Source organism: Elephantulus edwardii, unplaced genomic scaffold (genome assembly GCF_000299155.1).
Source record: "Elephantulus edwardii isolate Elephantulus edwardi_28Jun2011 unplaced genomic scaffold, EleEdw1.0 scaffold00384, whole genome shotgun sequence".
NCBI lineage: Eukaryota > Metazoa > Chordata > Mammalia > Macroscelidea > Macroscelididae > Elephantulus > Elephantulus edwardii.
In genome coordinates, this window is record NW_006400134.1 from 404,963 (window position 1) to 427,211 (window position 22,249).

The window sequence follows — 22,249 nt, forward strand, 5'->3', positions numbered from 1 at the left end:
CAAGAGATTTCAGGTATGTACAGAAGCTCAGAACATTTCTTCAGCATTTGGGACCCTGGTGTTCTGTAACTCCAGCAGCCGCCCTACAGCCTCAGTTAAGCTGCGCTCCCCAAGTCGACGATTATCTCGAGTCCGAATGTTCACTGTTCTTTTACTTTGTTCTTTCTGGCCAACAACTGCAGGAAAAGGAGGAGAGGTCTGAAAATTCCATGGCAAATTTACCATATTAAATACTTCTTTTTACTGTGCAGAAATTCAAGAGACCGAAATCCTTCGGAGGGGAGCCCAAAGGTGCAGCCCACAGGGAGCTGCACTGCTAGCCCAAAGGCAGAGCCTCTCTGGCAGCTTGAATCTACCAGGCACTCCATGGGAGAGTGATGGGCAGTCTTCTCCCAAGTGATTTAAAGTCATGGAAACCAGTTGGAGGGTCAGTTCCAACTCGACAGCCACACACACAAGCTCAAACTCATTGCTGTCAAGGAGGAACTGATTCAAAGCTGATCCTCTATCCAGGCTTTAGAAGCATTAATCAAATGGGAGGGGACAACACATTTGTCTCCTAAGGAGCAGTTGGTGGATTGAAACAGCTTCCCTTTGGATTGGCCCAGTGCAACCCCTTCCCTATCAGGTCACCAGATGTGATGAGTTAAATTTTTAGGGGGGGGGGTGAGAACAGAGTCTATATACGGCTCAATGAGAGAATATATTTAGCTGTCGCTCGTTCTCCAGTTTTCTGCTCAGCCTGTGGTGATAAGTGCATGGCCTACAGCCCTTCATTCCCCTATGGCCTTATCACTCCCAGTCAGGAGCCCCACTGTGAGTCTTAGAGTCAGCAAGATACTGATGAACCCATCAAGAACTGTGGTGGGGGAAGAATTGAGGAGAATGAGAGAAAGGGGAAGACGGCAGGGCTGGAATGCACGTGCAAGTCCATGAAATGATGGGACTGGGGGCAGTCTGCCTAATACTTAAGTAATGGCAAGCTATATGGAACACATACAGCTAGGCAAGAGGGCTGTGGAGTTTCCGTTCCTTGCCTCCAAGACAGAGCTCTGAGCTCTGAAAAAGTCTGAAAAACCTTAAGAAAAGGTAGGACCAGCCTTTTCTCCTAAGGTCTCTCTCCTCTAGGTCTAGGATAAACAAAGCTAATTAATTAATGAACACCTTATTACCTTTCCAGTTCCTTTCATCATGCTGGCTAATTAACAGACATCAAGAGCTAGGGGAGGGGTAAGAGGAAAACTGTCCCGGGGTCAGAAGTGGCTGTCAGAGAGTGAAGGAACTTGGGGCCCAAATGAGTCAGGTATCCTGAATCCTGGCTGCTTCTATCAGGTAATGAGCTCCAATTATCCCAAATATGCAGTTAACAAAACTTAATAGACATGAAAGAAGAATGCAGAGGGCGGGAGAGCTTAGGGTTTTGAGGTCCTGGACTTTAGCTGTTCCACTCACTTACCAAATTGAAAATTGTAGTGAGCAAGCTGCGCCCGGCGGACTCTCCGGCTAAGAGTCAGTCCAGAGTCAGCGTCCAGATCGCCAGACAGCCCTGTGGCCTGCAGGCACTGCTGCACCTGAGGTTTGGTCAGCAAAAGAAGTTAACAGAAGAGTGAAGAGCTAGGTCAGCCTGATGCCGATGTTCCCCAGGCCTCCACAGCCATTCCTCCCGCCCTGGCCTCAGTGTTCTCTGGTCCTCACTGATAACCTCTCATTTCATTTCAGCTTTGAGACCTCCACCTCACAGCAAACACTTGCAAGTCTTTTTCATCTGCCTCCTACTGGTTACGGGCAGTATCCCAGCCCTACCCACCAGCAGTTCCCTGAAATTTGCCCACTTTTTTGTCACTGCTCTACCGAGACAGCTCTGGAGGCCTAGTGGATAAGGAGTTGTGCTGCCAACTCCAAGGTAGGCAGTTGGAATCCACTAGCTGCTCAGTGGAAAACAGATGGGCAATTTCCTCCTGGACAATTTATAAGCTCTGAAAACCTGCTAGAGGACCAGCTATGAGTTGGTTCTGACTTGACAGCACAGAACAACAACTACCCAGTGAATCTCTCAACTCTGGTATTATCTAAACTCAGTTCTTTCTTTACTTGATCTTAGCCAAATGGCTGAGAAGTGATCAAGTCTTTCTTGAGGGGGGAAAAAAAAAAAACAAAACCCAACATTTGCCCAAACCATGTCTGTGCTAAGTATTCTTGCCAGTAACCTTGCTTTGTTTTCTTTTTCCCCATCAGCACAAGGAGGAATGAGCTGCATGTGTAAGATCTAGGCACTGGCAGCAAACAGGAGGACCACCAGGCCAGCGCCGTCTGTGGCTCCCAGGCCGAGCATTTCCTCCCCCATGTGGCCTTGTCCTACTCACTGCTGGGCCCTTCCTCCCTCCTCATCCCATGGCTGCCACGGCACCTCCTCACCTCTCTAGCATATTCCTCCTGTTCAGGCCCCACAGGGATGACCACGACCTGGAATGGGGAAAGCCACAGTGGCCTGGTTGGGAGAGAACAAAGCGCTGGTCAGAAGCGTGGGAATGCACCGTAAGGATGAGAGGAAAGGAACAGATCTGAGGAAGATACAGAGCAAGGGCTCAAAGAGGAGGAACCATCAGGCTGGAGGGCAGAAGTCGGTCACAGATCTCACCATTTTCCCCCACAGCTTTCTACCAGGACTCCCAGCATTCTTTCCACAGAGCCTAGGACTGCTCGATGAATGAGGACTGGCCGCTCGAGGGCCCCCTTGTGCCTTATAAGAAAAAATGTGGAATGGAGAAGATGCTACAAATTACACACTTAAGATCATCTTTCAGTTTTCAAGAAATGTTCTGGGCTGGGCTGGTAAGGTGCAGAGGCTGTGTTTTAGGTTTTAGGCACAAATGAAGAAGTGAGGTGAGGAAGGTTCTTTACCCCTTGTACTGAAGGCCAAATCTCAAGGGTAGTTGGAAGTCGAGCTGGATTGTCCCACACTGATGGGGCCGACCCAGCGCATCCTGGAGGTGCACATCAATCTGCAGGAGAACCAGAATCCTCCATTATGCCTGCCTCCCAGCACTCACAGTACCCAGGCCCCAGGCAGTTTGAGTCATGCCCCCCAGCCATCTCAGAGTGCCCTGTGTTTCACTCACTGGGGATGCTTGAGGTGACTCACAGTGGTCTTTCTCCAGCTGAACCCTCTGTCACTTTCAAGGACATCAACATTCACATAAATGACCCATCCATACAGACATTTCATCTTCCAGAGCCTCATCTGTGACCTTCAACCCTAACCACCCCACGGCTATAATCTCCACTTTGTCATCACCCAGAATGGCTATTCCTCTAAAACTCTCCATCAAACATGCTCTAGTCCCCACCTTTTTAGCCTTCCAGTTTGACAATTCTATTACTGGCTCTTTCACTGTAAGTTCCTAACACCTCTCACTTCTTCCCACCCACAGGCAGCTCCTACTTGCGTTTCTTTCCCTATTCAGCTGTACTCAACTTTCCCTGTTCCTTGTTCTTCTACTACACCCACAGGGCAAAACTCCAACCTGAGGTCACCCTCGTTTTCCACTTCCTTGGCCCGGCAACACTCCTGCTCACACTGCACACAGACACAAAACCAGAGACTGATGCCCCTGTGGAAGCCACCATGTCCAACCTCAACTTGACCTCATTGCTGCCGACAATCCTTTCGCTGCCCTTCTCAGTTCTCTTCAATCATTTCTGAATTTTCTTTCTTCTTTTTCTATCTTTGATTTCCTCACTGACAACTCTCCCTTCCCTTACACTAAACTCGGGAAATAATCCTGCCTTCTACATCATGAAGAATTTGGATTATGTGATATTATGAGAAGGAGAAATGCCTTCAAAATCTCCTACCCCTGATAAAAACACAAATGCAAATGTGGTCCTTTCTGTGGAAGTCTTTTGATTCTTCCTTCCATCCTCCCCAGGAACTTCCCTCTACTGTAATCCCTTCTTTTATAATTTCAACTTCTTCTCTACCCAAATGGTATTTAAATATTCTCAAGTCACTCCCTTCATAAAAATCTCTCTTTTTACATTCAAGTTCCTTTAACTATCTTACTTTGCCTTTATCTGAGCCGCTGGTATTAGTTCTCAGAAAACAATTTTTGGTTGTTGTTGAGAACACACACAAATTCAACAATTTCTACATGTACAATTAATTCTGGAGAAGAGTACTGAATATACCATGGATTACTAGGAGACAAACTGATTTGTCCTAGAGAGGGTGAGACCAGGCTGCTCCTTGGAGGCAAGGATTCTGAAGCTTCGTCTGACATACTTGGGACATGTTGTAAGGTGAGACCTGTCCTTGGAGAGGGACATCATGCTTGGGAGGGTGGAGGGACAGCACAAGAGAGGACGACCCTCAATGAGATGGATTAATTCAGTGACTGGGGAAATGGGGGTAGGTGTGTCAGAGATAGTAAGATTGGCAAAAGACAGAGCAGGGCTTAGGGCTGCTGTACATAGGGTTGTTATGAGTCTCAGGTGACTCGACGGCACATAAAAACTACAACAGTTAATTCATTGACATTCTTCAAGTTAGACAATTATTCTCACCATCCTTTTCCAAACTGTTCCTCCACCATTAACAAACTCCCTGTCCCCAAGTTTCCTATATAGTCTTCTGAATTGTTATTTTTAATTTGATCTTAAATAGATGGTCCTGCAAAAAAGTTCAATGTTGAAGGCAGACATTTTTTAATAATGAACCTAAACTATTGCTTGATTTGAAGAAGTCTTAGAAAGATTATTTTTGGTTGATAGTTTAAAGATTCTCTCAGGCAGAAGTTCTGAAGGTTCTTCTAGCCTCAGTGAATTCAGAAATGCTGGATTCCATAAGAATTTGAAATTATCTTCCATACTTTCCCCTTTTTAATCAGGCTTATTTAACACAGTCTTATAACGAATGATAGCTAGGTATCACCAGTTCGTCAGGTTTCATGGCAGATGTTTATGGAGGCAATTAGGTACACATTCCATTTCCTCCTCCCACTCCTGGTTTGGGAGCTCTGGTGACCTAGTGGGAAGGAACTGCACTACCAACCCAAAGGAAAGCATGCTGTTTGAATCTACCAGCTGCTCCACAGGAGAAAAAATGGGCAATCTCCTCCCATGTGATTTATGAATCCCTGTATTTGAACATCCAGTGGAGGGCCAGCTTTGAGTCAATTCCAATTTGATGGCACAAAACAATTCCTGACTTGCCTTCTTCCTCTATTGCTCTATGTAAATAACACCAGCTCTTGTACCTCAGTTGGCCACTTGAAAGTTTTTAAAGACCCTGTAGCCATTTGATCTGCTGAGTTTCTATCTCCTGCCTGTTCTCCACTCCTCCTCATACCCCTTCTGTGCCCCATGGTCCAGATTCTAAATGCTCTGCAGCCAATCTTGTTTGCTAGCTTTTTCTTCAGGGAAACAGAGAGGATTGAGCAGTTCAGAAGGAAAACAGAAATTCAGACAGAAGGCTATGGAAGAGGAAATTTAAAATAACTGAACACCTTTACAAAAACAACCAAAGATTTATTAGAAACAATTGCCCCTAAAGAGTAAAAAAACCCCAAAACATAATAATGCATATCACACTATAACTGGTCCTTTTACAGACACACACACACACACACACACACACACAATTTGAATTTCTGGAAACTTCAGCTGTGCTATCAACTTTGGAAAAGTCTCCCAGTTGTACTGTGTTGAGTTGGCATTATACAGAAATTAACAGTCATACTGGTCTAGAAATGTTAAACTTAATTTTTTTCCATTTGTACAGTAGTAGTCTCAAATCTACTTTGGGGTCTGGCTTTCAAACCAAGTGGCATCTCCACTCACACAGCGTCCAGAACCCAAGGAGTCACACAAGACAGGATCTGAGAGCACTCTCTCTAATCTCCTTTATAAGGTAACAACAGAAGGGTATTACTCTTATCTTTCTTTTATCTTATATTTAATCTTATCTTTTGTTAAAGGAGAAATATCTTCAGTCTCAAATCTACTTTGGCCCAAGGTCCAAAGGCCCTTGAGCCAAACAAACATCACCACAGAATCAGATCTAGAAGAGATCTGTCTGGGAATTATAGTACAGCCTCAAGCAAAAATCTTTCTCTGAAGTTGGTACATGGGATTTGGACTTACATTCTCCTAAGCAAGAGATGGACAACAGCATGAGAAACCAGGAGCAGTGTGTAGTACAAGGTATTACAGAAGTGACTGGTGATCATATTGAGAGGAGTAATGCACTGTATTAAATATATAAGGCTTTATCTACATGTGTTTTATTATAGAAAGTTATAAAGTATTCTATTATTAAAAAAACAATAATAAACAAAACCCAAAACACTCAGCTTCAGAAGAAAAAAATGAGAGGGGGGGAAAAATAACAAGTATAAGCCAGATAAGAATTAATGCAAAAAAACCAAAAACAAAACAAAAAATAAAAAAGTAAACAAACAACAAAGAAGGAATAAAGGGGACAGTCCTGCAAAAGAATGTGGCAAGAGAACCAGAGTTTGTTAGCTTCCTTTCCCCCATTAATGGGCCAATTTAAAGTGTCTATAGGAGTATGTGTTTCAATAATAATTGTAGTGGAATGAGGATTATGAAGAAAAAGTCATTTTTCCTTACTGGAGTTTTTCCTTACAAACTTCTTGGAGGATGAGACTGACTTTCTGGAGATAATCTCAAGTCCAGCCTGACTCCCCACACAGCCCTCTGTCCCAGGACCATCCTGGGGAAAAGTATTAGGAGATTTGCTTAACAGTTCCACCTCTGAGATTCACTAGTTAATAAAAAGGAGAATATACAACAGTAACAAAAAGACCCTATAGCCAAAATATTTTAAAGAGTTATGTTTATATATTCATTTTTGTCTTACTCCATACTTTACAAAAAATGGCCCTTGCATATCCATGTTTATTGCTGCATTACTCACAACAGCAAAGAAGCACCCCAAGTGCCAATTAACAAACAAATAGAAAACTATGGTACATTCATGCAAAGGAATATTACACAGCACTGAAAACCAATGGACGTGTAAAACACTACACAACAAAGGGGAGACTGAAAGATATTATACTGAGTGAAATATCTCAGCCACAAAAGGGTAAATACTGCATAAAACGACTTATAAAATAGGACAGACATGGGGGCACTGGGGAGGGTTTGGGGAAAGGATGGCTAGATAAAGGGCATTACATTATAACAGATGAGGGGAATAACTGTTCAAAGGAAATATATGATTATGCATTATATATATGAGAACAATCTGGAACAAGGGGCACATTGCAAGGTTGGCTGGGGAAGGGGGAGGGGAGGGAGAAAACGTGTAATAATAAATAAAAAAAAGAATAGCCCTTCCCAACCTAACATCTTTATACTGAACTCAGAAGCCATTTTCAGTATTTTTGTTCTCTTGACTTCTTCCAACTTGCCCTGTGACTTAGAATGCCCCTGGATAACAAATACTCAACTTTCAGACTGAAAAGCTATTCCTATAGGAACTCGTTCCTGACCCCCAGTATCAACACACCCTTTGTTCCCACACAGCACTGACCGCAGCATACTAACACACTTATTTCACTTCCTTATAGTCCTCACTAGGCTGAAAGAGGGCAGGCCCTATACTACTCTTCTCTATTGCCTACACAAATAAAAAAGGATCCTTTGTACCTACTCAACCATGTAATAGAACAAAAGGGAAAAGAAATGAATAAATAAACCTCTAACCAGAGTCTACAACTGACCTTAGGTCCATAAAAGGCACCATCTTCAGGTCTGAGATCCCAAGGTTCCCCAAATTCTTCTAGGGCCTGATGAAGGACCTATACAAGTAATGACATAAGAGAGGAACATCTTTGACCCTTTTGAGCAACATTTTCCTCCAGTCCCAGTAAATACCCTCCTCAGCATCTATCTCTGTCTTTAAATCCTGTCCCCTACCCCTTTCACTGGAGAGTAGTTTATCTGCCTCAGCTTTCCCATCTCCTATTTACCTGCTCAGCATGGTCCCAAAGGTGAGACTCCCCCAGGAAGCCAGATGGCCGGGTAGACAGTGCCAGACGGAAGGAGAAGCCGAGCTGAGCATAGACGGCGCGGAGAAAATCAAGGGCGTCCCGGATCTCTGATTCCAACTATAGGCAGTAAATAGGGTGAGATGTGCTAACCAGGTATCAGGGTGATGATAGTTCGCTGGAGACAGAGGGCAGAGCATAGAGAGGAAGCAGAGAAAAGCTGGGAGTGGAACATAGCTGAAATGTGTTATGTACAAAGTGTAACTGAAGATGAGAATGTTGGAAGCTCAAAGGGAGAATGGAAGGTGCGTTAAAATGCTACCACAAAAAAATAATCCTTTACGTCTTTTTTAAACTACACAATATTCAAAATTCACAGTCACTGGATGCGAACTGACTACCTACAATCCTCCAGCAGGTTTTCAAAGGCTATAAATTGCAAAGGAGGAGACTGTCCAGCTTTCTCCCACAAAGCAGCTGGTGGTTTCAAACCATTTGCTTTTGGAGTGGCAGTGCAATTCTTTATCCACTAGGCCAAGAGTTTAGCTTACTTAGTAAAAAAAAAGTTTACCCTGAACACTTCTTTTAAAGAACTCTATATAAGATCAAACTGACAACAGCAGCTGATAAGGTCAGACAGGAAGCTTTTATGTTAATGGTGGTGAAATCATTTGCAAAAGGAAGGTAAGAATGGTTGCACAGCTTGAAGAACGTTATCAGTGTCTCTAAACTGTACACAGAGAAATTGTTGACCTACTGTATGTTTTGCTCTGTGTATTTGCAACAATAACAAAGTACATCATTAAAAGAAATAAATAAAATGCTATGGTGGAGCAGGGGAAGGTGCACCTGATCCAGGGCACAGAAGATGTGAGCGTCATCTTGCTGGAAGCAGCGCAGCCGAGTCAGTCCCCCCAGGCTTCCAGAAGCCTCAGCTCGGTGCAGGGCTCCAAAGTCGGCAAGCCGAAGGGGCAGCTCTCGCCAGGATCTGGGCCGGTGGGCGAACATCAGGCTGAGATTGAGGTGGGGACAGGTCAGGACAGAGCAAGTCTCCTGTCCAATCCGCCTATCTGCTGTCTCTGCATCACCAGCTAACGTCCTCTCCTGCTTTGGCATGCCCGGTCCCCGAATCCCGTCAATGTCACACTCATCGCAGCCTGAGCCCTAGAGGCTTCACAAGTGAACTACATGACAAAAGCACCATTAATTTACAGTTGCCTTGCTATGTGATAGGTACTGAGCTGAAAGAGGAAATTGGAAATCTTTGATTTTACTAATAAAGATACTTAATAGTTATTTCTCTTCATATCTATAGCTAGCTACAGAGCAGATCAAAGACTCGTGTCCTAACAAACATGAGAGAAACCAGGATGGCTGCCTGGTTCCCAGCTCACCAGTGTGCAGGGCAGTTCATGGGCTTGAGTGCAAGTGTGGTGTGGGCTTGATGGCCGCTGGAGTGGTCACCTGGGAAGCTGGGGGGTCTATCAGACCCAGGGAGCTGCAGGCTAAACATGTCTTCCCTATAATGCTCCCAGTGTCCAGACTGTTCCCAGAGTTTAGTAGAAAACAGTGTTGGAGTTTTTACTTCTGAGAAGCCTCGGCGGGCATATTCCTCCTGGAGAAGAATGTACAGACATGGAAGGTCACAGAGACTAGGCGAGAAAGCACAGCATCTGCTCCTGGGGCCCCCAGCTTTTGTAGGTCAGTCACGAAGAATCATGTTCCCGCTCTATTCTCCTGCTGCAGTCTCTATAGTTCTAGGATCTGGATGAAAGTCACCAGCACTTTACAGCACTTGTATTCATGTTTCCAATCCCCTTCAGGTGACTCTAACACCTCAGCTTGTGCTAGGCCCCTACCACGTGTGGGCTTTGCTCCCCTCTTACCCTAATGAGGGTCACCAGTGCATTATAGATCCTTGTCCCTCGTGGCAAGAAGAAGCAGCTCCCAGGGCTCAGTTCATGGAAGAAGAAGAGTTCCTGTTCCTGAGTTCAAGAGGGAAGATGTGCTTGAGAAATCAGAATAAACAAACAGAACAACTCAGTCTGATGCTGAATCTGCTCCCAACTTCAGATTGCTCTTCTCATTCTAGCCTTTATTATCATCATCATCATTCCCTGGCCCCCAATCTCTGTACCTTTCCAATGCGCCGGTGGTCCCGTAACTCAGCTTCCTCCCTCTGTTCTTCCCAGGCCTGCAGCCCTTCTGCTGTGGGGAAGGAAATCCCTGACACTCGCTGCAGTGTCTCTGGGGGCTCTGAAAACCTCCACAAGGATGAGGAGTTCTGTGGGAGGATTCAAAGAATCAAGCAGAAGATCAGGATTGAAGTCACCCCAAACTCTTCCTTTCCGCTCTCCCATGAAACTCAGTGCAAGGACCACAGGTGTTGCGCTTAGTAAGGACTCCTTTTCAGTCTCCTTCACTACTTCTACCATCACTCAGCAGGGTTCGCCTCTAGACCCCAAGCCATGTTAACAACCTTAAATTGTCTGACCTTTGATCATCATGAACATCCTACATCCTTATCAAGCCTAATCTTACCCCGCCCCCTCGTCATCATTCTCTCTACCTTTACCAGGACCCCTGCACTTGGCTCTTTCCCTTTTAATTAAGGGCTGCTCAGGAAAGTAACTCTCAATTCTCATCACCTCTCAGTCTACCCATCTCATCAGTTTCCTATACAGCTGGCAGAAAGCACAACTGTCTATATAAAGAAATCCAAATGCCTCTGTTTACTCTTTATGAGCCATGGTGACACAATGAATTATGTGTTGGAGGGGTAAATGAAAGGTCAGTGGTTCGATCTACTTGCTAACACCAGGGGAAAATGATGGAATTTCCTCTCATTAACATTATAGAGTTCTGGTGGCCTGGCAGTAAGGAGCTGCGCTGCCATCCCAAAAGTATGATGTTCAAAACTACGAGCTGCTTCACAGGATAGGTAATCTAGGCAATTAAATTGCCCTCCGCTGGAGGGTCAGTTATGAGTCAGTTCCAAAGGGATGGCAAACAACCACCACCACCACTACCACCAGCACCAGAACTCATTAACATCGACAACCAAGGAAATAAGATGGAGAGTTACCAGGAGTTGGAATCGAGATGAGGGTGATGAGTTTGGAGATTTTTTTTTTTGTTCTTTTATTGTTGTTATTGTTGATACGTGCCATCAAGTTGCCTGTGACTCACAGTGACCCTTTGTACAACAGCTCTGAACCCTGCTCTATCCTGAGCCAACATTATTGTCTCTGACACACCCACCCCCATTATCCCAGTCACTGAATCAATCCACCTCATCGAGGGTCTTCCTCTCCTGCGCTGTCCCTCCACCCTCCCAAGCATGACATCCTTCTTCAAGGACCTGCCCCTCCTTGCAACAAGTTCAAAGTATGTCGGATGAAGCTTCAGAATCCTTGAATCCAAGGAGCAGTCTGGTTTCACTCTCCAGGATGTACCTGCTTATTCTCCTAGTTGTCAATGGTATATTCAATAATCTTCTCCAGCACCACAGCTCAAAAGCATTAATTCTCCTATCAACCCTTGGCACTGTCTAGCTTTCTGATGCTTAGTGTGTAATTATGAAGACCATGGCCTGGATCAGGCACACCTTAGTCACCAGACTGACATTGTTGCTTTTCAGTACTCTAGAGCAGTCCTGACAGCAGACTTTTCCAATGCAACTAGCCTTCTGATTTCCTGGCTGCTGGTACCAAGACTGTTCATTATGGAGTCAAGCAAATTAAAACTGTTAACAATCTCAAGCTCTTCACCGTTCACTATGATGCTGTTAACTGGCTCAGTGGTGAGAATTTTTGTTTTCTTGATGTTGAGCTTCAATCCATATTGAAAGTTGCAGTACTTGACCTTCTGTATCAAGTACTTCATGTCCTCCTCAGTTTCAGCAAGGTTTTGTCACCTACATAACACAGGTTGTTGATGAATCTTCCTCCAATCCTGATGCCACATTCCTCGTCATAGAGCCCAGCCTCCTGGATGATCTGTTTCGCATACAAATTGAAAAGGTATGGAGACAGGACACATCCCTGGCGTACTCCCTTCCCAACTTTGAACCATGCAGTGTTTCCTTGCTCTGTTCTGACAATCGGGTTCAAGTATAGGTTTCACATTAGCACAATCAAGTGTTCTGAGGTTCTAATTTTTCCCAGAGTCAGCCACAGTTTGTTGTAATCCACAGTCAAATGTCTTTGCATAGTCAATGAAATACAGATAGACATTCCTCTAGTACTCTCTTCTTTTAGCCAAGATCCATCTACCATTAGCTATAATATCCCTAGTACAACCTCTTCTAAACCCAGCCTGCATATCTGGCAGTTTTCTTCTGATGTGCTGTTGCAGTTGTTTTTAGATAATTTTCAGCAGAATCTTGCTTGCATGGGATATTAATGATATTGTTTGATAATTTCCACGCTCTGTTGGGTCACCTTTCTTTGGAATGGGAACAGATCTCTTCCAGTCAGTTGGCCAGGTGGTTGTCCTCCAGATTTCTTGGCACAACTTGGTAAGAACATCCAGGGCAGTGTCTATTTGTTGAAATATAGCAACTGTTCTTTTATATTCCTTTGATAATAACAATGAGAAGCGGTCACAATGAGAAGCAGTCTACATTTTTGTAGCCCTTTTAACCTCTTCTCAGATGCCTTCTCATGCATTAGCTGATTATTCCTAACGCTGATGTGGACTTTCTGGCAGGCTTGCTGACAGAGGTGGACACTTGCTCAAGAAGGCTCTAAGTACAGCCCAGTGGTAGAGGGCAAACAGCTGTTCTGATTATTGTTATGTGCTATCGAGTCAGAACCAACCCATAGCTGAACTCTCCAGTGGGTTTTCAGAGGCAATAAATCACATGGGAGGAGGCTGTCCATCCTTCTCCTATATGGAGTAGCTGGTAGATTTGAACCATATGCCTTTAGGATTACAGTGCAGCTTCTTGCCACTAGTCCACCAGAACTCCCTTCTGATTAGGAATAACTATATTCTCAGTTGTTCCTGTTACTTCTAAGTTGATTCTGATTCAGAGCCTCTTTTTTTCCCAAATAAACCTTGCAATAGTATGGTCTGTGAGTGCTGGGTGGCCACAGCAACAAATTAACAAACCAGAAGTGAAGACTGCTGTGTGGGATAGCTGTGGTCAGAATTGGTTGAAAGTGTGAAGGTCTAATCTCTGCCTCATAGCAATCAGCTTTGGGCTGTTGATCTTGACCCTCCCTCCGCATGTGAGGCTAGAAGAGATCAGAGGTCTCCCCCCCCACCATGTCATTTTTATGATGCTCTGTACATTTGCCTAAGGAGTTCAGGTGATGCAGTGCATATCAGCTGTTGATAAAAAAGTTAGAAGTTTGAATTCATCAGCCACACCTAAGAGAAAGATGGGCCGTTTTTCCCCCCATAAGATTTATAGCTTTAGAAACCTGATGGAAGCTATTTGTTTTAGTGTTGGATTTATCTGGCTCTCTTCTCACTGCCTACTTATATCCCATCTAATAATTTAGATGGCAAAAGCATGCCCTGACGTAGGGTATTCTCCCTGTGACTGTCAAGATGTGTTACCATCTTGCGGGACCAAACTCCCTCTCTCATAGACTCCCTCCTCGAGAGGCCTTGTCCAGCCTGCTCATATTCATCCTCCTCTCTCTCTCAGCACTGATGTCTAACTATAGAATTTCAAGTGGCTTCTGGCCCTTCAGGGTATTCAGTATCTGATCAGACTGGGAGTTTCTAGAATGCAGGCACTATATTTCTTTCTCTTTTTGGATTCCCCCGTTAACTAACAGAGTAGAAAAGGAATTGAGAAAGAAGCATCTCCGATTCCATTGCTCATTCTAGTGAAAAGAGAAGTTTCAAGCTAACTCCGCCTGCATAACTCACCGTTAACAGCTTCAGTCCTCCAATTTGCCCAGTATGCCGTAAGTGGGGCCCCCGACAAAGGTCAACCAACATGCCACACCTAAGGAGAAAAAAGAGGTCAGTTAGTGATGCCCAAATTTTTTTTTTTAAATTTTTTTTGTGTGTACCATCAAATCAGATCTGAGGTACAGGAGGAGATTGCCCCTCCTTCTCCAACAGAGCATCTGGTGGATTTGATCCATACACCTCTGGGATTGCAGTGCAGCTTCTTGCCACTAAGCCAGAAGAGCTCCCTTTACCCAAATTAATTTTAAAATGTTTTTCTTAACTTCACCGAAGACGACATTCAGATGGCTAACAAGCACATGAAGAAATGCTCAAAATCCCTAGCCCTAAGAGAGATGCAATTTAAAACAACATGAGATATCATCTCACCCCAGTCAAAATAGCAAAATTTAACAGAACAGCAAGCAACAAATGCTGGCGAGGTTGTGGAGAAACTGGAACCCTGATTCACTGTTGGTGGGAGTGTAAAATGGTGCAACCCCTGTGGAAAGCAGTATGGCGCTTTCTCAAAAAGTTGCAAATAGAGATACCATTTGACCCAGCAATTCCACTACTGGGAATATACCCTGAAGAGATGATAGCTGACATCCAAGCAGATATATGCACACCCATGTTTACTGCAGCTTTGTTCACAATAGCAAGGAGTTGGAAACAACCTAAGTGCCCATCAACAAACGAATGGCTAGAGAAGCTGTGGTATATTCACACAATGGAATACTATCCTGCATTAAAAAACAAGGAATTCATGCAATATTATTCAAAATGGTTGACTCTAGAGAACATTATGCTGAGTGAAATATCCCAGTCACAAAAGGACAAATATTACATGATGCCACTGTTGTAGAATGGGACTAACCTCGGGGTTGGGGAGAGACTGAGTAAGATGGGTTCAATAATGTATACTGCACTGAAACAGAGGAGGGAGAAAACTGTGTAAAAGAGATATGTGACTAGGTATTTCTGTCATCACAGGAGTCTAGAGCAAGGGCTACACGGTGGAGGGGACCTGGGGGAGGGTTTGTAAAACAATGAAAGAATCTTTTCTTTTACTTTTCCATAATTTTTGACTCATGTACTTATAACTTGTTAGTTAAATTTGTGTCTTCTAGGTTGCAACCCCCCCATGATACATCTACAGGGATATGAACATGTACGGCTAAGCACAATTAATAACAGTGCATCTAAATTCCAAAATCAATCTCCATAATAGTCTGTGTGTTTCCTACTGCCAAAGGGGCCCTTTAGAGTAGTGAGAGAAGATCTTCACCCTGAAACCCACAGCGTCCCTTTTCAGCAGGAAGTAGCTAAGAGAATACGCCATCCCCTTTTCCTTATGAATCAGGGTGAAGTCTCTCTCAGAGAGGAGTGATAGGGAATGGCAAAGGACACACCGACAAAGGAGATTAATCAGAACTGACTTTGACAAGCACTGTGGTAATTGAACAATTAAAACAGACATTCGGATGGCGGGGAAGAAGAACAAACTGAGGAGGAGGGTAGAGAGAATGGTGCAGCAATGAAGGAATGAAAACCCAAAATCCCTGTAAATGTTCATTAAAACTAATAAAATTTAATAAAATAAATAAAAAAAGTTTTTATTAAGGTTTTTATCATTCATATATACTGTGTTTTATGTATGTACATTATGTTTTATATACCCTTTCACTTAAATTGTATTTTTTTTCATGAATATTGTTGGGAGGATTTCCTCTTACAGTCATCTTACTAATAACTATATTTGTGAAAGCCAAGCTACTTCGTGCCTTCTGCCTTAATTTTCCTATTTTAGATAGCCAATTTCCGATTTGCTCATCCCTATCAAACCAGATCTCTGAGGAAACAAGCATCCCTTTTGCTGAAGAATCCTCTGTTCAACTTGGAAACTATGAGCATCTGCATTCACAAGCGAAGTCCAGTCCTGAACAAGGCATTAGGTTGCAGCAATCAACCCTAACTCACAGCTTGGATCATTTTCTCTTCATCTGGTTGGGTTGCAGGCAACTCATCCCCAGCTATCTGTGGTTAGATTCAAATAGGCATCAGTCACAAACAGGATTCTACACTTCTCCCTGCATTCCAGACTTGTTGGTCTCTTTTTCTCAGTCCTACCCCTGACATGGGGCCAAGTCAACCAGCCAGGATTGTTTAGACTCCCTGCTCCTCAAGCCAACAACCTTTCCCTGCTCAACCACACATTAGTGCAGGTGAGGTGGACAGTGCTGATGGAACACATCCAAGTCAGCCTGCTTCTCCATGGTTGTGTTCCTCCCATTTCCACTCCAGTGGATACAGGTGATCCCTATGAGTGAGCACACTCGCCAGCTCCCTCCAGTACCGAGTCCTGGAAGTGGGCTCTGATGGGCACCAATTTTACCCGGCCAGCCTCAGAACTCAAACCGCTGGTTTCAGATTTAAAAGGACAGTCTCTTCTTTCCCCTCCTCTCCTTTCCTGTCTGCCTTTCAAATGTCAATCTCTTTAATCAAAAGTCCAAGGTTTACAAAGCCATTCAAATGAGAGTCTCCCCAGAGTACTGGCTAATACCCACTACTAGATTTTACTTTAAACAAGCTTATCTCCAGGACAGATTTTCCCTTTTAGTACTTCCAATCAAGTATTGACCAAAGTTAAGACATTTTCTAAGTCTACAATGTCCAGTCTAATTTTTTTTTACTTCCCTCCATTTTATTTTAAAGTGATTTGCAAATAACCACCCATAAACACTTCACTTGACCCCCCGCTTTATGCCTGTGCCCCACACAACTGGTCTTATACTCGGTACTTCATACAATTAACCATCACCTATCCATGTCTATTATTACACTGACCCCTAAGTCTACACTGAGCCTTCCTCACTGTCTGCCTCCCCACCTCCACCATCCCAGTGATCATCTCTCCTTCCCTCTTCCTACCCTCTCCCCCCCTCCTTTTATTTGTTTTCATGTAATAATTTACATTGTGTTTTGTTCATATACATTCTTTCATTTACCTTGTTTCATATAATCATTCAGACACATTGTATCCTATAGTTAATTACCACTAATCTGTATCTAGTAGTACAGTGTCTTTTCAAGTTCCCACTGAATATTTCCTACTCCTCACCCCTCTCCTGATGCCCAAATTCTTGTGCTTCTAGTTTTCTCCCTCTCACGGTCCTGCTAACAGAAAGAAGAGGTGAAGAGGGGTTGCTTTACAGATGGAAGAATGAGAGACAAAAGTTAATTCCGGTTTCCATTTCTTTGTAGAAACACAGATTACCTTGTAGCCTCTTTCTCTTATCCCATTTTCTGCCTTCTTTCCTGCTGCCCCACCTCTCTATGTTTCTCCATTCTTGACAACACTCACCCATATACTGTTGCTGTTGGACCTGCTACTTTGTCCTCAATCAGGCGAAGCTTAAAGGGGTTATCCTGGAAAAACATAGAAAAGTGAAGACACAAAGATGCCCTGGAAAAGAGCCATCCCTCCCATCAACACTTCTGGATCTTTCTTCTAAAACTAAGCATCTCCACCCTACCCTGAAGAGCTGGAGAAGCTGATCTCGAGAAGCTTCTAGTCGCCGGAAGGGGTGAGCAGCAGCTATAAGTTCCTGGCAAATTTTCTCCAAAACAGGCAGCTCTGAGCCCTGGACAGAGCTAGAAAGAGAAGAGTTTGTTGACCTGTATCACCTAAGACGCATCATTTAAGAAGCATCTATAGCTCAAGGGGCAGGAATGAGGATTGAAATCTTGTATCCTAAAATTATTTATAAAAAACATACTCAGAGAAAGTAGACTAGAAAATCAGGTAGGTTTTTACAGCAAGAGAAAAGACACTATGCACAAAATAAAAATAAAAATGGAATGCATGTAACATGGTTGGCTAAAATTAAAGAAAAAATAAAGAGGAAAAGAAGTAAAATTTGAAGATTTCATAAAGAAGGTAAGTGTCAAGCAAGATAAGACACAAGAAAGGGACATAAATTAGTGAAGGTGGTACCACTATCACCATTGAAGGTTAGAGAGGACTTACAGTAACAACAGTAATGGTACGACAATGATACAGACTGTTTCTATTCTGTGCCAAGCATTGTATATGCATCCAATATGCATACCCCTGGAAAGGGATGGTGGTGGGTGAAGGATTACAGGGAACTTCCTCTCAAGTCTAGAGATGTGTCCAACCCAGTTATATTCTCAGTTCTGGCAAAGTTCTGGCAGCAGCTATCTCCCAGTTTTTGCTTCTAAACTGGAAGTGCCTGACGTGCCAGAAAGGGCCTCATAAAGCACCCCAGAACCATGCCCTTTCTGCTGTGCACTACTTACCGCCCTTTCCCCAGGAAGAAATCATGGTAGAAACCACCTTCTGTACTCGGACCTTGACAAAGAACAGCACCTAGGAGTTGTTCAGCTGCTGCTCCCAGGACACGAGTGCTGGAGTGCCAAAACACCTGGGTTCAAAGGAAAAGAATTTATGAGCTTCTCCCTAATGTGCTGATTCTCTCCTCAAAGAAGCTGGTGGGAAATCCACTACTGTTCTCCTAGGAATAACCACAAAATGAAGAAACCAGACCTTGTAGGTGAACACTAAACAGTAAAATGTAATGACGGAAAACAGAATGCACATCCATGTTTATCACAGCATTATTCACAATAACAAAGAGATAGAAGCAGTCCAAATGCCCACCAAAAACTGGCTGGATAGAGAAACTATGGTACATTCACACAATGGAATATTACATAGCACTGAAACACAATGAACTCATAAAACACTATACAAACACAACATGAATAAGTGTGGAAGACATTATGCTGAGTGAAATATTTCAGTGACAGAGGAACAAATATTGCATAACCCACTCGTAAATATTGCATAACTCATAAGATCGAGTTGTGGGGGTCAGTAAAGAGTGAGAAAAGAATGGATAATGAATAGTGCTCTGGAATGGGTGACAGGAAGGACAATCTGAAAGGAATGTGCGATTAGAAACCATGTGTATGACAACAGCCTAGAACAAGAATTAGAGGAGGGGGAGGGAGGAAAAACTGCAAGGATGAATAAAAAGCAATCTCTTTATAAACCTTCACTAAAATTTAAAAAGTTTTTGAAAAAGAAAAGAAAGCACAAACTCAGTATTTTGGAGCACAAAGGCCAGAGGTCGGCTCATGTTTTTTGGGTAACCCTTTAACATTCTCTTTTCGGGCTTCAGAGTAAACAGTCTTCCTATAACGGACCCTTAGGTAGGGCTCTGCTTGATCTTTCAGTCCTTTGCCTCATCCCCTCGCAGGACTCTAGTGTGAGATGTGATATGCCAGCCTGTAGGGGTTTGGTCATCATATTACGCAATGAAACCAAAACCCAATCTACAGCCATCAACTTGATTCATGGCAACCCTATAGGACAGAGAACTGCCTATACATTCTCCAAGGCTGTTTATCCGTGCAGAAGCCTCATCACTCTCCAGTGGAGCAGCTGGTATGTTTAAACTGCTGACCTTTGGTTAGCATCTAAACTCTGTAAATGCTATGCCATCAGGGTTCCTTAGATGACGTGAAATCTTTATTTCTTTTGGATTCTAATAGGTGAGGTCCGTATTACTGAACTGAAATGAAAAGGACCTGTGTGCCCAGTTATGGAGGCCAAGTAATGATACACTATGTAATGTGTTTGTTCAATAGTTAAGGGGATATAATTGGTATTCTACTCTTCTGTTTCTCAATTTATTAGTATTCGTTCAGTAACAAAAATTATGTCTACCTAATAAATCCAGGCTGCCCACATACAAATTTCCATCTTAGGCTTCTAGCTGGGGTGGGAATAGTTAAGACACATCAGTCTATTGGTCTCTACTAGTTTGGGACAAAAGGGAAAGAAGGCAACCAAAGACTCAATCTACTAGCTCACAGGACTAATAATCTCCATTATTTAACTACAGTCTCAACTACCCCCAAGAACAGAAGAATTGGAGCTCCCGTGACTCTTCTATTATAGCCACAGTAGATAAATATTTATAAAATGGGGGGGAAAGGTGGAGCATAACTCAAAGTCTCAAAATATCAACACTTTTTGGACCAGTTGAAACCAGATCCCCCAGGAATATCATACAGAGACACATTTCAAATCTTTAATAAAAACTATCCTGTGAGGTCTCCTTTTAGCTAAATAAAAAAATTGGTTAATAAAGAATATCACTCATGAGTAATAAGCTGTTAATATATATATATATATAAAAATAAAAATAAAACCAACTGATCAAAATGAACTCCACAGCAAAATTAAGGTGAGGAGACAAGGAAATTAAGAAGGAGATAAGGAAATTTAAGAATTCAGAATAGTACGAGAATGGACTAACTCAGAATGTGATATAGTGTGAAGAATATCATCAATATCCATGAATAATTCATATAGAAATTGTTTAATGAGACCCAATTTGCTATGTCACTTCTCACCTTGGACATAGTAAAATATTAAAGAAACAAGCACACAAAATGTACCTCTCCTTCTTACTGTAAAGAGGGAAACTGAGACAAAGAAAATGAATACTAGAAGTTCCCGCTTGCACATTTTATAGTTTAGTAGCCACTGAATTTCTTACAAGGAAGAAGCTTACCGCTTTCCCTTCGGGTGACTCAAATGTCAGAAACCTGACATCTGAATCTGTCTCCAAGGGTCGGACCAAATCATACAGTTCTCCATTCACTTCAGCAGCCACAGCAGTATTTGCCAGTGTTGAACTTGGGTGATGGGGAGGAGAAGTGAGGAAAAAGACAGTTACAATCCACAATAGCAGAGAGACTAATCTCAGTAATTTCATGTCTGCCCAACATTCCCACCTCCCAGTAATTAACAGAAAATCAGCAGACCATCATCAAGAAAGGCTATCTTTAAGGAATAGATGGAATAGAAACAAACAGACCAATTTTTCTTTCCCTGTTCAAGTCCAAAGAATCGAGGCAGGAGTATGACCCTCGGTCCAGGAAGGGCCTGGTACCTTATTTGCCAGGCTAGTTGGTAAGGAGTTGTGCTCCACGCCAAAGCATTCATTTTCTGACCTCCAGGAAGCGATATTTTAATAGTCCGATGTTCTTTCTGTGCCATGTTGGTTGACTTCTTTACTTGAGCAGCCCATAGTTCCTCAAAAAGTGCGAGTCGCTCTGTCAACCAAAGAGGAGGGGTTGGCACAGTTGCCTGGAGGGAAAGATAGGTTAGAATGTAACACAGGTCCCATAATTCCTTTTTTTGGGAACTGCGGAGATGAGGGAATTTAAGAGGCATTGGATACTTTTTAAGAGCACTGGGCAGGATACAGGACGCTAGAGTGCAGGCCCTACGGAGTTATGAACTCCCAAGGTTGTTGGTCTCTAGAACCCTGGTCCAGCGATGTACCAGATTAAAGCCCTGACGCTACATCAGGTCACGTGGAGTCTACACCTTAGGTTTCAAGTGGGCTGAATTTGACGCGGTTCTAAACCTTTGGATGCTTCACGCACCGTGCACAGCCCGCAGGCATGAAACCCTGGGAGCCGAATCCGTGGCCACTTCTGAAAAAGCCGCATGTTCCTTCCCAAACCTGTCCACAATCCCCAAACATTACCGCCGCTTTCCCTGCACCAATTTTTCATTCGCTTCTAGCCCAACAATGTCCCTTTCTATTGGTTACCACAACTGCCGCTCTTATCTGGCCCCACCTTCAGGCACACCCGGAAGAGGCACACCCCTGCACAGCATTAACAGTGGTGTAGACGGTTCCGGGTGTCCGGAAGATTCAAGCTGCTGCACACGTTAGCCATAAAGAAGCCTGCTGTTCGTTTCGGCTTCTAATTCCACAGCAGCAATATCCAGTGGCCGTGAGGGCAGGCACGGTACTCTTGATGGCAAGAATGGCTAAAAAGCAGACTGCAAAGGGAAGCTAGTAATTTCTTTTTGACCAGAAAAGTTCTTTTACATGGCCTTTACTGACAGGTAGAAAACAGTTAACATGACCTTTGTTGACAGACAGACCTACTGGATACTGTGTAATATTGGCTATAGTAATTTCTCAATGCTTCAATTGCATTAAGCAAGTCTGCTAAAATGGACCACTTTAAAGATGTTAAAGGGAAAGTATGTTGCTTTGAGAGTGGGTGGAGTTGTGCTGCCAAAGGTAAACAGCTTCAATCCACCAGCTACCCCTTGGGAGAAAGATCTCCTCCAGTGCATTTTACAGCCTCTGAAAATGGAGGGTCAGCTATGAGTCAGTTCTCCAACTCTGCGGGCAATGAGTTGTATTGTTGAGTTGAATATGCATGTGGAAGTTGGGCAATGTATAAGGAAGACAACATCTTTG

At 43.4% G+C, this 22,249-nt stretch overlaps 1 protein-coding gene across 3 annotated transcripts; it reads right to left on the reverse strand.

Moving 5' to 3' along the window:
• Positions 1 to 27: 27 nt before the first annotated feature.
• TARS2 (threonyl-tRNA synthetase 2, mitochondrial (putative)) lies at positions 28 to 21,479 on the reverse strand. Of its 3 annotated transcripts, XM_006902208.1 has the most exons (18): positions 21,414 to 21,479; positions 20,915 to 21,111; positions 20,534 to 20,657; positions 18,249 to 18,373; positions 17,462 to 17,579; positions 17,290 to 17,354; positions 13,902 to 13,980; positions 10,153 to 10,299; positions 9,902 to 10,000; positions 9,410 to 9,630; positions 8,865 to 9,027; positions 7,998 to 8,135; positions 7,749 to 7,826; positions 2,902 to 3,002; positions 2,639 to 2,740; positions 2,416 to 2,488; positions 1,457 to 1,571; positions 28 to 176 (listed from the first exon to the last, which is right to left on the reverse strand). In XM_006902208.1, the coding sequence occupies exons 1-18, from the start codon at positions 21,477 to 21,479 to the stop codon at positions 28 to 30; spliced, it is 2,160 nt and encodes a 719-aa protein (XP_006902270.1). The 3 variants fall into 3 exon arrangements, with proteins under 3 accessions (XP_006902270.1, XP_006902271.1, XP_006902272.1); XM_006902209.1 differs by lacking the exons at positions 9,902 to 10,000; positions 10,153 to 10,299; XM_006902210.1 differs by lacking the exons at positions 9,902 to 10,000; positions 10,153 to 10,299; positions 13,902 to 13,980; positions 17,290 to 17,354.
• Between the last annotated feature and the right edge of the window lie 770 nt (positions 21,480 to 22,249).